Below are 18,698 nucleotides of genomic sequence, written 5' to 3'. Positions count from 1 at the left end.
AGACTATTTAGGACATAACGTGTCATTGCAACTCTAGAAACCATGTGTTCATAAAACAAAGCTGGGTAGCTGCAGATAAGGAGGTTTATGCTCTGGTCAAAGATTCAAAGTACATTTATTATTAAAGTATGTATACAGCATACAACCCCAAGATCATATTATTAGATCTGCAGCCTTGCGCTTCAATTAATCTGACTGGTTCTAGTAGCTGGAGACACTAGAGGCCAGAATCTGGAGCAACATACTATCTGCTGGAAGAACTCAGTGAGTCGAGCAGTATCTGAGGAGGGGGAAGGAATTGTTGACATTTCCAGTCAAAACTCTGCATCAATTTCTTTCCTTCCATTGGTCTATAAATATGATCAGTGCATAATCTTCCTTAACTGCAGCCACCCAGCTTCGTTTTACGAACGCATGGTTTCTGTAGTTGCAGTGACACATTATGTCCTGAAACAGTCTGATTCTTTCCTGAGAAACCAATTGTTCTGATTATTCTGTGACTGCGGAGGTTCACACTCACCAAGACATCACTAAGGCTGGCACCGTGACAGAGCAGTGAGAGATGGAGTACACCTTTGAACATAAATCAGTATCACGACGAGTCTGTGTCTTCAGGATTGTGTATAGTTTTGGTCTCGTTACCTGAGAAAGGTTGTACTTGCAATGAAAGGGTTGCAGCAATGTTCACCAGATTGGCTCTGTCATACAAGGAGAGACTGAGCACACTACTTCTCTGTTCTCTGGGCTTTAGAAGAATGGGAAATGCTTGCATCATAATATTTAAAATTTTTAAGTGGGTTTGATAATGATGGAAGCAGGGAGGATATTTCTCTGGCAGAGGAGCGTAAAATTACAGGGTCACCTTTTCAGGACAATTAGGAAAGGCAACAGAATAGATATTGATGGATGGTTACTCAGCTGATGAGGGTGTGCTGCTAGTAATACCAAGGCTATGATTGGCGATTCAGATTTATTTATTTAACCAGTGCAGAGAGACAGAGGGGTGTAAAGTGAGCGTAGAAGCAAAAAGTACAAAGGGGAAAAGTAAAAGTGGCAGGCCGACAAATCCAGGGCAAGCATTAAAAAGGGCTAAGAGAGTTGTAAAAGAGCGCCTGAAGGCTTTATGTGTCAATGCAAGGAGCATTCGTAATAAGGTGGATGAATTGAAAGTGCAGATTGTTATTAATGATTATGATATAGTTGGGATCACAGAGACATGGCTCCAGGGTGACCAGGGATGGGAGCTCAACGTTCAGGGATATTCAATATTCAGGAGGGATAGACATGAAGGAAGGGGAGGTGGGGTGGCGTTGCTGGTTAAAAAAGAGATTAACGCAATAGAAAGGAAGGACATAAGCCGGGAAGATGTGGAATCGATATGGGTAGAGCTGCATAACACTAAGGGGCAGAAGACGCTGCTGGGAGTTGTGTACAGGCCACCTAACAGTAGTAGTGAGGTCGGAGATGGTATTAAACAGGAAATTAGAAATGTGTGCAATAAAGGAACAGCAGTTATAATGGGTGACTTCAATCTACATGTAGACTGGGTGAACCAAATTGGTAAAGGTGCTGAGGAAGAGGATTTCTTGGAATGTATGCGGGATGGTTTTTTGAACCAACATGTCGAGGAACCGACTAGAGAGCAGGCTATTCTGGACTGGGTTTTGAGCAATGAGGAAGGGTTAATTAGCGATCTTGTCGTGAGAGGCCCCTTGGGTAAGAGTGACCATAATATGGTGGAATTCTTCATTAACATGGAGAGTGACGTAGTTAATTCAGAAACAAAGGTTCTGAACTTAAAGAGGGGTAACTTTGAAGGTATGAGACGTGAATTAGCTAAGATAGACTGGCAAATGACACTTCAAGGATTGACGGTGGATATGCAATGGCAGGCATTTAAAGGTTGCATGGATGAACTACAACAATTGTTCATCCCAGTTTGGCAAAAGAATAAATCAAGGAAGGTAGTGCACCCGTGGCTGACAAGAGAAATTAGGGATAGTATCAATTCCAAAGAAGTAGCATACAAATTAGCCAGAGAAAGTGGCTCACCTGAGGACTGGGAGAAATTCAGAGTTCAGCAGAGGAGGACAAAGGGCTTAATTAGGAAGGGGAAAAAAGATTATGAGAGAAAACTGGCAGAGAACATAAAAACGGACTGTAAAAGCTTTTATAGATATGTAAAAAGGAAAAGACTGATAAAGACAAATGTAGGTCCCCTGCAAACAGAAACAGGTGAATTGATTATGGGGAGCAAGGACATGGCAGACCAATTGAATAATTACTTTGGTTCTGTCTTCACTAAGGAGGACATAAATAATCTTCCAGAAATAGTAAGGGACAGAGGGTCCAGTGAGATGGAGGAACTGAGCGAAATACATGTTAGTAGGGAAGTGGTGTTAGGTAAATTGAAGGGATTGAAGGCAGATAAATCCCCAGGGCCAGATGGTCTGCATCCCAGAGTGCTTAAGGAAGTGGCCCAAGAAATAGTGGATGCATTAGTGATAATTTTTCAAAACTCGTTAGATTCTGGACTAGTTCCTGAGGATTGGAGGGTGGCTAATGTAACCCCACTTTTTAAAAAAGGAGGGAGAGAGAAACCGGGGAATTATAGGACGGTTAGCCTAACGTCGGTGGTGGGGAAACTGCTGGAGTCAGTTATCAAGGATGTGATAACAGCACATTTGGAAAGCGGTGAAATGATCGGACAAAGTCAGCATGGATTTGTGAAAGGAAAATCATGTCTGACGAATCTCATAGAATTTTTTGAGGATGTAACTAGTAGAGTGGATAGGGGAGAACCAGTGGATGTGGTATATTTGGATTTTCAAAAGGCTTTTGACAAGGTCCCACACAGGAGATTAGTGTGCAAACTTAAAGCACATGGTATTGGGGGTAAGGTATTGGTGTGGGTGGAGAATTGGTTAGCAGACAGGAAGCAAAGAGTGGGAATAAACGGGACCTTTTCAGAATGGCAGGCGGTGACTAGTGGGGTACCGCAAGGCTCAGTGCTGGGACCCCAGTTGTTTACAATATATATTAATGACTTGGATGAGGGAATTAAATGCAGCATCTCCAAGTTTGCGGATGACACAAAGCTGGGTGGCAGTGTTAGCAGTGAGGAGGATGCTAAGAGGATGCAGGGTGACTTGGATAGGTTGGGTGAGTGGGCAAACTCATGGCAGATGCAATTTAATGTGGATAAATGTGAAGTTATCCACTTTGGTGGCAAAAATAGGAAAACAGATTATTATCTGAATGGTGGCCGATTAGGAAAAGGGGAGGTGCAACGAGACCTGGGTGTCATTATACACCAGTCATTGAAAGTGGGCATGCAGGTACAGCAGGCGGTGAAAAAGGCGAACGGTATGCTGGCATTTATAGCGAGAGGATTCGAGTACAGGAGCAGGGAGGTACTACTGCAGTTGTACAAGGCCTTGGTGAGACCACACCTGGAGTATTGTGTGCAGTTTTGGTCCCCTAATCTGAGGAAAGACATCCTTGCCATAGAGGGAGTACAAAGAAGGTTCACCAGATTGATTCCTGGGATGGCAGGTCTTTCATATGAAGAAAGACTGGATGAACTGGGCTTGTACTCGTTGGAATTTAGAAGATTGAGGGGGGATCTGATTGAAACGTATAAGATCCTAAAGGGATTGGACAGGCTAGATGCGGGAAGATTGTTCCCGATGTTGGGGAGGTCTAGAACGAGGGGTCACAGTTTGAGGATAGAGGGGAAGCCTTTTAGGACCGAGGTTAGGAAAAACTTCTTCACACAGAGAGTGGTGAATCTGTGGAATTCTCTGCCACAGCAAACTGTTGAGGCCAGTTCATTAGCTATGTTTAAAAGGAAGTTAGGTATGGCCCTTGTGGCTACAGGGGTCAGGGGGTATGGAGGGAAGGCTGGGTTCTGAGTTGGATGATCAGCCATGATCATAATAAATGGCGGTGCAGGCTCGAAGGGCCGAATGGCCTACTCCTGCACCTATTTTCTATGTTTCTATGTTTCTATATACATCCTAACATACAGTGAAATGCATCACGTGAGTCAACAACACACTGCTGGGGGTAGCAGGTGTCACCATGCATTCCAGTGCCAACACAGCTTACCCACAATGCTCTGCAGAACAACACTGAACAAAACAGCAATAAAACCACAACAGAAAAACTTGCCTGTTCCACACGCCTATCCATCCACACACATACACAGAGCTCCAGCCCCAGGACACACTGGCTTTAGCCTGCAGTGGACTCCGACTCATAGGCATTGGGCCTTTGACCTTCCCAGCAGACTGGCAGACTCTAGCTCTGGCCAATGGGCAGACAGGGTCGTTGACCTATGCTGTCCAAGTGTTTAGTCATTTCTTACTGTTAAATTGTTACATAAATATAGTCCCTATACTATCTAAGCATTAAGCCTTTATGTCCATGAGCTTAGTGCTCGAGGGAGGAGCGGGAACATCATGATGATATCTCACTGTAATGTTCTGTAACTCCAAAACACAAAAACTAATGGCAAGAAAAAGATGGGAGCCCAGGAGACCAGGTCTTAGTTTCATCTTTACATAAAACCCATAATGAACGATTTAAACAAATAAAGAATGCTTACTTAGACAATATATTTACAATATTACTGAAATATTAAATATACAACACTCCTCCCTGCTTGGGTATAAACTCCAACTCATCTCAACTTGTAGACACAATATAATACAAAATTGTCCCATTCAGGCCTAAAGATTTAGTCACTATGGAGGATTTCTTACTTTTGTGGGATAATATCTTTCCTAACAGGGGTCGAGGGTTGGGGGCAGGGCTGGGGTGGTAGTCACTCTGATTGTGTTGATGCTCCTCCAAAAAAATAGCCTATTATTGCGATGAAGCCCTTTGAGTGTTTATGGTGAGAAACACTTTGGACCCTATTTCATTCCCATCTGTAGGTAGGCCTCAGACAAGTCCACTTTGCTGAAGTATTGTCCTCCGGAAAGGTTTGTGGAGATATCCTCTACCCCAGGCAGAGGGTATTGATCTACTTTCAGTACTGGGTTGATGGTGACCTTAAAATTACCACCGATCCTGACAGACCCATTCTTCTGGGCTACTGGGACCACTGGTGTTGCCCATGGGCTCCACTCAACCTTGGACAGAATTCCTTCAGCCTCCATGTGATCCAGCTCACTGGCTACTTTATCATGGATGGTATAAAGAACCAGACGGGCTTTGTAAAACTTGGGTGTGGCATTTTCATTTACCACAATTTTAACCTTGATATGTTTGAGTTTTGAACACTGCTGTGGCATCATCCAGTACCTTTCTTAATTCCCTTTCAGTTGACTCTATTACAGGGGACGTGGCATGTAAATGGTGAATGAATCTCCAATCAAGTTGTAGTTGTCTTATCGCCCAACAATGCTGGCCCTCCTTTTCTTAAACCATATGCCAGTCTAATGTGGCTTGTTAGTTGTTGTATTTCACTGTTATGAATGTCATTCCAACAGGAGTTATACTTTCTCTAGTACAAGTTGCTAGTTCGATATCTGCAGGCTTCAGTTCAGTATCTTTGAAATGCTGTTCTGGTGCAAGCCATATTGCTTGTCTATTGTTAGTTTTCACATTTTAAACCTCAAAGCTGTGTCACTCTCAGCATTATCAGATTTTGCATCAACAGTGTGCAGATTAGTGCTCTTTTTGAAAATGCAACTTGACTTTTTAACTTTATCTCTTTGAGCTGTCGATTTATTTTTGTCTGCCTGACATGTCCTACTTTGTTACACTTTCTGCAAGTCTTGCCTTTAACCCTGCATTTGGTAGGTGAACCCCTGTCACAACCATAACACAACTTGTTTGGCCAGGCAGGTTTCTGTTTAGACGTATGCTGAAATGGACTCCCCCATCCTTTTGATTCCCGTTATGAAGCCTAAAGTGTTTTGCAATTTGAATTCGTCTACTTCCTGTCTTTTTAAAAAACTCCACCGTGGCTGTCCCTTCAAAAGAAGCGCGTGCTATGCTGTTTATCTAACTCAACCGTTTCTCGCTGCATTTTTTAAAAACTCAAATGTCTTAGTGCACTTCAACAGCTAGATAATTGTCTCGGGTTCGTTTAAAACCTCCTCATCGCCACTGTTGTGTTTCGTAACTCCAAAACAAAAATTAATTGGAAGAAAAAGACGGGAGCCCTGGAGAGTGGGATCTTAGTTTCACCGTGGATGTCCAGTCCCTATATACTTCCATCCCTCATCAGGAAGGCCTCAAAGCTTTCCGCTTCTTTTTGGATTCCAGACCTAACCAGTTCCCCTCTACCACCGCTCTGCACCGTCTAGCGGAATTAGTCCTTACTCTTAATAATTTCTCCTTTGGCTCCTCCCACTTCCTCCAAACTAAAGGTGTAGCTATGGGCACCCATATGCCCGCCTTTTTGTTGGCTTTGTGGAACAATCCATGTTCCAAACCTACTCTGGTATCTGTCCCCCACTTTTCCTTCGCTACATCGACGACTGCATTGGCACTGCTTCCTGCACGCATGCTGAGCTCGTTGACTTAACATTGCCTCCAATTTTCACCCTGCCCTCAAGTTTACCTGGTCCATTTCCGATACCTCCCTCCCCTTTCTAGATCTTTCTGTCTCTATCTCTGGAGACAGCTTATCTATTGATGTCTACTATAAGCCTACTGACTCTCCCAGCTATCTGGACTATTCCTCTTCTCATCCTGTCTCTTGCAAAAATGCCATCCCCTTCTCGCAATTCCTCCATCTCCGCCGCATCTGCTCTCAGGATGAGGCTTTTCATTCCAGGATGAGGGAGATGCCCTCATTTTTTAAAGAAAGGGGCTTCCCTTCCTCCACCATCAACTCTGCTCTCAAATGCATCTCCCCCATTTCACGCACATCTGTTCTCACTCCATCCTCCCGCCACCCCACTAGGAATAGGGTTCCCCTTGTCCTCACCTACCACCCCACCAGCCTCCGGGTCCAACATATTATTCTCCGTAACTTCCGCCACCTCCAACGGGATCCCACCACTAAGCACATCTTTCCCTCCACCCCTCTCTCTGCTTTTCGCAGGGATTGCTCCCTACGCGACTCCCCTGTCCATTCGTCCCCCCCATCCCTCCCCACTGATCTCCCTCCTGGCACTTATCCTTGTAAACGGAACAAGTGCTACACATGCCCTTACACTTCCTCCCTCACCACCATTCAGGGCCCCAGACAGTCCTTCCAGGTGAGGCGACACTTCACCTGTGAGTCGGCTGGGGTGATATACTGCGTCCGGTGCTCCCGATGTGGCCTTCTATATATTGGCGAGACCTGACGCAGACTGAGAGATCGTTTTGCTGGACACCTATGCTCTGTCCGCCAGAGAAAGCAGGATCTCCCAGTGGCCACACATTTTAATTCCACATCCCATTCTCATTCTTATATGTCTATCCGCAGCCTCCCCTACTGTAAAGATGAAGCCACACTCAGGTTGGAGGAACAACACCTTATATTCCGTCTGGGAAGCCTCCAACCTGATGGCATGAACATCGACTTCTCAAACTTCTGCTAATGCCCCACCTCCCCCTCGTACCCCATCCGTTATTTATTTATTTATATACACACATTCGTTTTCTCTCTCTCCTTTTTCTCCCTCTGTCCCTCTCACTATACCCCTTGCCCATCCTCTGGGCTTTTTCCCCCCCTCCCCCTTTTCTTTCTCCCTAGGCCTCCTGTCCCATGATCCTCTCGTATCCCTTTTGCCAATCACCTGTCCAGCTCTTGGCTCCATCCCTCCCGCTCCTGTCTTCTATCATTTTGGATCTCCCCCTCCCCCTCCCACTTCCAAATCTCTTACTAGCTCTTCTTTCAGTTAGTCCTGACAAAGGGTCTCGGCCTGAAACGTCAACTGTATCGCTTCCTAGAGATGCTGCCTGGCCTGCTGCGTTCACCAGCAATTTTTGTGTGTGTTGCTTGAATTTCCAGCATCTGCAGATTCCCTCATGTCTTAGTTTCGTTTTTACTTTAAGCGAAGCATGCAAGTATCGCGTGGTAGTGTCACGACATATGCAATTCACATATTTTTACATAGAATGCATAATGAATTATTTAAACCAGGGTTCCTCAACTGCGGTTCTGCGAGAGATCGTGATTAAAAAAAAACATTTTTTTGAGCTTCGCGCAATGCGCGATGCTAGTGCCCACAGTGGCGGGCAGTGTCCGAGCAGACCAGTAAGCAATCTTGTGAGAGATCTCTCAGCCAGTATGGCAGTCCACAGTAGGACTGTGTTCATTCTCAGTTTTTGGCGCAAGTTAAGGGAGGCCGTTGATAACTGGTGAGTGCTATATCGCAATGAGGGGAGGTCGGTAGGCTGATGAGAATCGTTAAGTGCGTTTTCTGAGCATTGAATGGACTTACCCAACTTGGGCTGTGACATCAGCCTCTCCCTCCCAAATTACCTCCCCCAGCTTCCCCTTACACTTTGTCAACTGACTTATAGGAGCGAACAAACTTGATTGGTGTAGTAAAAAACTGGCGGGAAACTTTCATTCTAACGACAGTGCAGTGTGGCGATTTTTAACCATATAACCATATAACAATTACAGCACAGAAACAGGCCATCTCGGTCCTTCTAGTCCGTGCTGAACGCTTACTCTCACCTAGTCCCACCGACCTGTACTCAGCCCATAACCTTCCATTCCCTTCCTGTCCATATACCTATCCAATTTTTCTTTAAATGACAATATTGAACCTGCCCCTACCACTTCTGCTGGAAGCTCGTTCCACACAGCTACCACTCTCTGAGTAAAGAATTTCCCCCTCATGTTACCCCTAAACTTTTGCCCTTTAACTCTCAACTCATGTCCTCTTGTTTGAATCTCCCCAACTCTCAATGGAAAAAGCCTATCCATGTCAACTCTATCAATCCCCCTCATAATTTTAAATACCTCCATCATGTCCCCCCTCAACCTTCTACGCTCCAAAGAATAAAGACCCTACTTCTTCAACCTTTCTCTGTAACTCAGGTGCTGAAACCCTGGTAACATTCTAGTAAATCTTCTCTGTACTCTCTCTAATTTGTTGACATCTTTCCTATAATTCGGTGACCAGAACTGTACACAAATCTCCAAATTTGGCCTTACCAATGCCCTGTACAATTTTAACATTACATCCCAACTCCTATACTCAATGCTCTGATTTATAAAGGCCAGCGTACCAAAAGCTTTCTTCACCACCCTATCCACATGAGATTCCACCTTCAGGGAACTATGCACCATTATTCCTAGATCACTCTGTTCTACTGCATTCTTCAATGCCCTACCATTTACCATGTATGTCCTATTTTGATTAGTCCTACCAAAGTGTAGCACTTCACACTTATCAGCATTAAACTCCATCTGCCATCTTTCAGCCCACTCTTCTAACTGGCCTAAATCTCTCTGCAAGCTTTGAAAACCTACTTCATTATCCACAACGCCACCTATCTTAGCATCATCTGCATACTTACTCATCCAATTTACCACCCCATCATCCAGATCATTAATGTATATGACAAACAACATTGGACCCAGTACAGATCCCTGAGGCACACCACTAGTCACTGGCCTCCAACCTGACAAACAGATATCCACCACTACTCTCTGGCATCTCCCATCCAGTCACTGTTGAATCCATTTTACTACTTCAATATTAATACCTAACAATTGAACCTTCCTAACTAACCTTCCGTGTGGAACCTTGTCAAAGGCCTTACTGAAGTCCATATAGACAACATCCACTGCTTTACCCTCGTCATCTTTCCTAGTAACCTCTTCAAAAAATTCAATTAAGATTTGTCAAACATGACCTTCCACGCACAAATCCATGTTGACTGTTCCTAATCAGGCCCTGTCTATCCAGATAATTATATATACCATCTCTAAGAATACTATCCATTAATTTACCCACCACTGACGTCAGACTTACAGGCCGATAATTGCTAGGTTTACTCTTAGAACCCTTTTTAAACAATGGAACAACATGAGCAATACGCCAATCCTCTGGTGCCATCCCCGTTTCTAATGACATTTGAAATATTTCTGTCAGAGCCCCTGCTATTTCTACACTAACTTCCCTCAAGGTCCTAGGGAATATCCCGTCAGGACCCGGAAGAGGAGGCGTGAAATGGAAGAGGAGGATTCTGGGCCTAGGCCTATGGACAATTCTGATCAGGTTATTGATGAAGAATTACAACCTTCTGAGTCATTTCACTGCATTAGTGCAACAACGGACAACAAGTCTGTCTCATTTTACAGAAGTATAAAAGTGTATTCACACAACAAATATACGAAGTACCAACATTATTTACTGGACAGTGAATAAATTCAAATTAAAATATGATTACTACTGTGTATTAAACAATCAATTCCCTGGGGGGCCGACTGCTCTCGGGACTACCCAACTGTACCCATTGTGACCGCAGGCTCCCTCTTCAAGGATAGCCGAGCGTGAATGTATTCTCAGCAGAGGGGCAGGCAGTCGGCCCTGGCAGAGCCCTCAACTTTTCACTGCCTAGACAGTGAATGGCCACCTTGGCCAGGCCCAGGAGTAAGCCCACCAGCAAATCCTCCTTGTGACCCACTCCCTTCCGTTCTCCGTGTCCATATATGAGGAGCTGATTATTTTCAATGACTATTTGAGTTTCAAAACAAACAGATTAAAGTCACAGTCAGTAAAAAGATTCAGGAAGCAAGTTATTTAGTAGCTTTAAGACCAGATCACTTGAGGACATTTTAAAAAACTGTGTGAAAACATGGACAGAGAGCAGACCGATCTCCTGCTACATACAGAAATCTGGTGGCTGAGCAGAGGAAGAGTTCTTAACAGGGGTGAATTACAAAAGTACTTTAAAAAAGTAGTAGGCCAGATTTTGCTAAGTGCTTTGAGGATGAAAAATGGCTGCAGAAGCTAGAATGGGTGAGGGACCCTTTCTCTGAATCTTCCGATGAGCCTGAGAACTTGACTTTGAGAAAAGAGGAAAAACTTTGTGAGCTGCACTCTGATCATGCACTAGATTACATTAGACTACATTAGATTTACTGATCTGACCCTAGACAAGTTCTGGATTTCTGTGAAAGAACAGTATCTTGCTATTCATAGGAAACTAAGGAACATTTTGCTGCAGTTTTCAACTTCTTACATGTGTGAACAAGCTTATTCTTGTTTAACGAGTATTCAGAGTAAGGACAGAAATCGTCTCATTTCAGTTGAAGGTAAAAACCATGTGTGCTTTTGTCAAGTTCGACCCAGAATCATAGAAACATAGAAACATAGAAAATAGGTGCAGGAGTAGGCCATTCGGCCCTTCGAGCCTGCACTGCCATTCAGTATGATCATGGCTGATCATCCGACTCAGAACCCTGTACCAGCCTTCCCTCCATACCCCCGATCCCTTTAGCCACAAGGGCCATATCTAACTCCCTCTTAAATATAGCCAATGAACTGGCCTCAACTGTTTCCTGTGGCAGAGAATTCCACAGATTCACCACTCTCTGTGTGAAGAAGTTTTTCCTAATCTCGGTCCTAAAAGGCTTCACCTTTATCCTCAAACTTTGACCCCTCATTCTGGACTTCCCCAACATCGGGAACAATCTTCCTGCATCTAGCCTGTCCAATCCCTTTAGGATTTTATACGTTTCAATAAGATCCCCCCTCAATCTTCTAAATTCCAGCGAGTACAAGCCCAGTTCATCCAGTCTTTCTTCATATGAAAGTCCTGCCATCCCGGGAATCAATCTGGTGAACCTTCTTTGTACTCCATCTATGGCAAGGATGTCTTTCCTCAGATTAGGGGACCAAAACTGCACAAAGTACTCTAGGTGTGCTCTCACCAAGGCCTTGTACAACTGCAGTAGTACCTCCCTGCTCCTGTACTTGAATCTTCTTGCTATGAATGTCAGCATACCATTCGCCTTTTTCACTGCCTGCTGTACCTGCATGCCCACTTTCAATGACTGGTGTCATTGCACCTCCCCTTTTCCTAATCGGCCACCATTCAGATAATAATATGTTTTCCTGTTCTTGCCACCAAAGTGGATAACCTCACATTTATCCACATTAAATTGCATCTGCTATGAATTTGCTCACTGACCTAACCTATCCAAGTTGAGAAATCTATTATGTTTGCCTTATGAGTTTTTAAAATTTATGAAAGAGAAAGAAAGAGTAATTTCAAGAAAGGTAAACTAAGCTTCCCCCCCACGCCCCAAGAAAACTTGGCTAAAAATTCATTCCCTATTCAAAAGAGCATTGACAATTATTTTTGGACTTTATATCTGCAAATTACTGGTCACACTAACGTACCATGAGCTCTAGATAAAATAATTTTTATGCAGGGATTCCCTGAGACCTGAAAATTACTTCAAAAGGTTCCTCCAGGGTAAAAAGGTTGAGAAACGCTGATTTGAACAAATAAAGAATACTTACTCAACAATATATTTACAATATTACTCAAATATTAAATACACTACACTTACAGCTCCACAGACCGGGGTTCAATCCTGATCTCTGCTGCTGTCTATGAGGAGTTTGCATGTTCTTTTTGTGAATGCAGGGGTTTACCCCTGGGTATTCTGGTTTCCTCCCACATCCCAAAGATATGCTGGAAAGTCACCCGACTCCTGTAAATTACCCCTACTGAGGGTAACTGGCAAAAAGGAACCAAAGTGAGGTTGATGGGCATGTGTGAAGGACAGTACATTGCAGAGTTACTGGGTAATGTGTAGAGGAATGAGGTTGCTCCTCAGGGAGCTGGCAGAGATTTGATGGGCCAAATGGCAGCCCTCTGTATTGTTACAAGTTATAAGAAAACAAATACCCACAACGATGCCAGTTTCCTGAGGAGGGATCTGGTCTCTGACACTTGACTTTCATAAACCACAGTGTACTGGAGAGCTGATGGCCCCTCTTACCTGGTAGTTTTCATCAGCAAAGACGTTCTGCCCCGTCACATTACTGAAGAGTGCCACAGGAAGTCCGATTTGTTGGTCAGCCACCTGTTCAAAGATGTTATTGGTCCTGGCCAAGAACAAGAAGGGAATTACTGATGGCTGACATGGTGTGATGCTAGTATGCCTCACTAAAACAGACTGCCTGCTTATCAACATGATACACCAGTTACTTGCTGCGTCGTACATTGCAGCAACAGTAGCAATGTTAAATTAAACAATGACAGATGTTGGAAATCAGAAATTAAAAAAACAGAAAATGCTGGAAAGCCTCCAATCTGATGGCATGAACGTTGATTTATCTGACTTACAGTAATTTCTCCCCCTCCTCCTTGTATTCCCCACTCCCGTTTTCCTCTCACCTCTTCTCTTGTCGTCCCCGTCCATCAGCTCCCACTGGCGCCCTTCCTACTTCCCTTCTTCCCATGGTCCACTCTCCTCTCCGATCAGATTCCTCCTTCTACAGTCCTCAGCTCGTCCACCTATCACCTCCCAGCTTCTCGGTTCGTCCTCTCCCACACCCACCCATCTTCCCTCTCACCTGGCTTCACCTCTCACCTTCTAAGCTCTTACTCCCCCCCCCCCACCTTCTTATTCTGGCTTTTTCCTCCTTCCTATCCGGTCCTGGTGGAGGGTCCCAGCCCGAAACGTCGACCGTTTATTCCTCACCATGGATGCTGATGCTGTCTAACCTGCTGAGTTCCTCCAGGGTTTTGTGTGTATAACACTGAAACACTCAGAAGCTCAGCCACCATATGAGGAGAAAGGAAAACCTGCAGGTGGATGACCTTCCATCAGGAAAAAAGCTGTAAGAAGGGTGAGAAGAACAAAAGGGACTGAAACAGTCCGAGAGACAAGTCAGCACTGGTCTTGCTGAGAGAGGGAGGTGAAGCCACGTTCATTGCAACTGATCTTTCTGGAGGGATGTGAACAGGGGGAGAAGAATAGAAACAGAGGAGAGACAGAGAGAGAGAGAAGAACATTGGGATTCTGTAATTTAAAACAATGAATTTCTGGAGATCTGATCTAAATGAGACTGCTGTAGTTACCAGCTACAATCTGGGGCAGTATCTAGTATCTGGAGAGGTAGGGAACGTGGGGGCACGTCACTAGCCTCAGCTTGGTTATGCTAGCGGGCACCTCTCAGCGCCACCTGTTGGTGACCCAGTGCAAGTCAGCAGCACTGACTGCACAGAGCACAGCTCCTCCCACAATTCCATCAGCCTCCCCAACTGGTCGACTCAATCACCTCAATATTCTCTTTTATTTATTGAAATTTAATAAAGAATATTAGTCAAAAGGTGCAATTTTGCTCGGACTTCTCAAAGTTAGAATTATCCTATAATTATGCTCCCATAAAATGCAATGTGGGAAAATCAGATACAAGCACAACACTTACCATTTTATTGTCAGTTGAATGTAGAACAGTAGCTGGCCACTGGTTTTGCAGACATGGCAAGATCGAGTGCCTCGTCCTAGACAAGGTCCACACCTGTAAAGAAGGACACCGGTGTTACCTGGAGAAAACTCAGTTCCTTCTGCACACCAAGTGTGAAGCACTGCACTGTCTGTTCAATAAGCCATGGTGCATTTAGACAGCCTTTGGCATGCTTGCCTTTATCAGTCAGGCACTGAGTACGAGGTGGAACGTTATGTTACAACTGTACAAGTTATTGGTGACACCACGCTTGGAGAACTGAGTGCAGTGCAGCTATAGAAAGGATGTCATGAAGCTAGAAAGGATTAATAAAAAATTCACAAGGGACTGGAGGGCTTGAGTTACAAGGAGAGGCGTGGCAGTCTGAGGGTAGGAGGATGAGCAGTGACCATATAGATATATAAAAATCATGAGGGGAATTAATTAAGTGAATGGTCACAGTCTTCTTCCTAGAGTACAGGAAACTAAAACCATCCCTCTCTCATCTCTCAACCACCCAACCAGCGCCAATAACCATCTGAGATCAGAGAGACACAAGAGTGCAACAGAGGGAAAGCCGGCGTGAGAAAGCAAACTGCAGGAGAGTTAAGCAGCACCTCTGGAGGCAGAGACATGGCAAATGTTTCAGGACCAGCTGAAAAACTGAGTCTGGCAGACTGACTTGCCCCACACAGAAACACCAAGGCCCCACCAATGCAAATCCATCCTGCTGTCAAACGCAGATTGTTAAGAACATAAAACATAGAAAACGATAGCAAAATACAGGCCCTTTGGCCCAAGATCTTGTACTGACCTTTTAACCTACTCTAAAGATAAATCTAACCCCTCCATTTATCTATCATCCAAGTGCCTACCTCAATGTCCCTAATGTATCTGCCTTACTACCACAATCTGTAGCAGGGCATTCCTTGCACCTATTACTCTTCGTGTCAAAAAAAACTACCTGACTTAAGCCCTCCCCATACTTCCCTCCAAGATTATGCCCCTGTGTATTAGTCATTGGGAACATCCTATTCTACAGAATCAATTATCTACTTCCAAGTCAGGGCCTATGTTGATTGGAATCTGTTTCAGTCCTGATGAGGGTTCTCAGTCCAAAACATCAATTGTTTATTCCCCTCCATAGATGCTGTCTAACCTGCTGAGTTCCTCTAGCATTTTGTATGTTGATCCTGATTTCCAGCATCTGCAGGATCTCTCCTGTCTCTATTCCTACTCCCTTTCTGTTTAAAAGAAAGACGTTTTTTCACTTGTCACTTTCACTTACCTTTTCAAGCCACTTCCCCCACACTGGATGCACCTCTTATTTCCGTGAGACAGCCCTCGTCCTCCGCATGACAGACACTTCAGCTGTGTTCAGACAAGAACAACTTGGTGTCAGTGCCCATTTGGGGATCAACTGGCCAGACATGCTGCTGAATCACCTGGAGAATACATGTGGTTTCACAGCTCTAGAGACTTTCCCCTGGGTTAGGGAATCAAGAACCAGAGGGCACAGGTAGAGAGGAGAGACTTAATTGGAACCTGTATATGGAATGAGCTGTCAGTAGAAGCAAGCGAGGTAGGCATATTAACAACATTTAAAAGGTACTTGGACAGGTAGATGGTAGGGAAGATTTAGAGGGATACAGGCCAAATGAGGGCAAATGGGACCAGTTCAGATGGGAACCTAGCTCAGTCGGGCCATTTGAGTAGAAAGGCCTCTTTTCATGCTGTATGACTCTATGACTCGGCCCAGTGGGAGGCTCTTCTTGTGTTAAACAACAACTCAGGCATCAAGGAACAGACACAAGAGATCAGGGATGAGGGCAGCGGGATAGTTAGGGACGTACCTTTCCGAGAATCAAAGCTGGAGTTTTAAAACAAAACAGAAAATGTTGGAAATACTCAGCAGGTCAGGGGATTGAGTTCAAGAGCTGCAAGGCAATGTTGTGACTCTATAAAACTCCGGTTAGACTGCACTTGGAATATATGTTCAGTTCTGATCACCTCAATATCACAAGGATGTGGAAGCTTTGAAGGGGGTGCAGGGATTTACCAGGATGCTGCTTGGATTAGCCTTATGAGAATAGGTTGAGCAAGCCAGGGATTTTCTCTTTGGAGCGAAGGTGGATGAGAGAAGATGATAAGAGGTGTACAAAATCATAAGAGGCATAGATCAAGTAGATAACTAGAGACTTTTTTCCACAGTGGAAATGGCTAACACAAGGGCGGAATAATTTTAAGGTGATTGGAGGAAAGTAAACAGGGGGTGTCAGAGGTAGTGTTTTATTTTTATTTTTATTTATTTTTTTTTACACAGAGAGTGACGAGTACGTGAAACAGCCTGCCAGGGGTGGTGGTAAAGGCATTTAAGAAACTCTTTGTTGGGTACATAGATGATAGAAAAATGGAGAGTGACATAGATTAGACTGATCTTAGAGTAGGTTAAAACTTTTGGTCAGCACAACATCATGGGCTGAAAGGCCTGTACAGTGTTGCAGTGTTCTGTATTCTAGGTCAAGCAGCATCTGCGGGAAAAAAAGGCTAACATTTCAGGTAATTTCTATTCTAAAGAAGGGACTTCAACTTAAAACATCAGCTCGTTCTCCTCCAGACAACCAGACTAATGAGGGTTTCCCTCCATTTTCAGGTTTTATTTTCAATTTCCAGCATCTGCAGTTTCTATTTGGTCTTTTGAAAGCTAAGAGATAAGTTGGCCCACACTAACCCAGCCCATCAAGTGGAATCTGTCTGCTCAGTCAGATTAAAAAGGGCCCCCACAAATTGTGAATCTGCCAAATCTACAAGGCATTACTGTTGCATCAATATCCTGAAGTCAGCAGAATCTCAGTGAAACCAGTCACGCAAACACCATGCCTACTTGAGCAGGCCAGTGGCCAGGTGTGCTCTGGCAAGTAACTCACCTCGGAGTTACCATCTACAAGGCACAGACTTGGGGTGTGAATGAACATTCTCCACTTGCCAGGATAAGTGCCACAACTTTCAAAACAGCATAAGGCACAGGAGCAGAATTAGACCATTCACCCATTGAATCTGCTACACCATTCAATTATGGCTGATTTATTATCCCTCTCAACCCCATTTTCCTACCTTCTCCCTGAAGACTTTGACACTCTTACTAATCAAGAACCTATCAAGCTCTGCTTTAAGTATACCCAATGACTTGGCCTCCAATGATGTATGTGGCAATGAATTCCACAGATTTACCACCCTTTGCCTAAAAAATTTCCTCGTCATCTTTGTTCTAAAGAAACGTCCTTGTATTCTGAGCCAGGGCCTTCTGGTCCTAGACTTCCTCACTATTGGAAGCATCCTTGGCTTGGCACCATCCCGAGCGAGCCAGCCCACTCGACTGGCAGCCATCCACCTCTCTGAATATTCATCCCCTTCATCACCAGCACACAGCAACTGCTGTAAGCAGTAACCACAAAACCTGCCACAGTTACTCACCCAGCCCACTTCAACAGCACCTCCCAGATCTGTGACCCTATGAGGCTTAAGAGGCACGAGAACACCACCACTCCCTCCCAGTCACTTGCTTTTCCAGCTTGGAAACCCATCACAGGTCGTACTTCAACCCCCAAGCTGAGTGAGCACCTTCACTAGGAGGAAGGCAACGGCTGACTCACCGCCACCATTGCACGGGCAGTTAGAGGCTGGTGGTGAATGCTGGTCTCGCCAGTGATGCCCCAATCTCAGATACAAAGATAATAAAAAGTTATATTTAATTCAAATTCTACAGTGTTGCAGTATGCATTCTCACTGATCTGTTCGTCCATTGCTCTGAACTAGTTTCAGAATCGGGTTTGTTATCACTGATAGATGTTGCGAAATTAGTTGTTTTGTGGCATCAGTACAGTGCTACACATAAAATAATCTATAAATTACAATGCGACACCACCTGCATTGGTCAGGGTCCACAGTGGATGTTTATGTAATATGCAAGCCAGGGCAGTATGATATGGAGAGCAAGCTGCTGCTCACGTAGCAGGCTCCCCCTCTCCACACAGTCATGGTATAGATGGATGCAGTTTGCCACCAGAGGCGTCGCAGCAGTTGCCAGTCAATGTTGAGCTCAACGTAGGACTGCCTTGGAGACCCCAGCTCCAGAATTTTCCACAGGGTTTACTCTCAAAGCCTTCTCCGTGAGTGGGTGTAGCCTCAAGGCAGCGGAGGTTTGAGATTATAGATTTCCTTTCCCTAGATGTGCTACCAACCACGGCTGACGAGTCCCATCTGCCCAAAGCAACTGGTTTTAAGGTGCCAGTGACCCACCTTCACCCTTTCTCGTCAGTA

The 18,698-nt window shown here is 44.6% G+C and overlaps 1 protein-coding gene across 2 annotated transcripts in view; it reads right to left on the bottom strand.

The window, feature by feature from the left end:
• LOC134357056 (protein SSUH2 homolog) overlaps window positions 1–18,698 on the bottom strand; it is an 80,165-nt gene that overhangs the window by 7,374 nt on the left and 54,093 nt on the right. For both annotated transcript variants that reach the window (XM_063068373.1, XM_063068374.1), the window contains exons 8-10: window positions 15,667–15,749; window positions 14,361–14,453; window positions 12,926–13,031 (exon numbers count right to left, since the gene is read on the bottom strand). In XM_063068373.1, coding sequence (XP_062924443.1) covers window positions 12,926–13,031; window positions 14,361–14,453; window positions 15,667–15,749 — 282 coding nt within the window. The remainder of the gene's footprint in view (window positions 1–12,925; window positions 13,032–14,360; window positions 14,454–15,666; window positions 15,750–18,698) is intronic.

Source organism: Mobula hypostoma, chromosome 15, assembly GCF_963921235.1.
Source record: "Mobula hypostoma chromosome 15, sMobHyp1.1, whole genome shotgun sequence".
In the NCBI taxonomy this organism is placed as follows: Eukaryota; Metazoa; Chordata; class Chondrichthyes; order Myliobatiformes; family Myliobatidae; genus Mobula; species Mobula hypostoma.
Note: the sequence above shows the minus strand (reverse complement) of the source record. Positions and strands in the feature narration are given on the sequence as shown.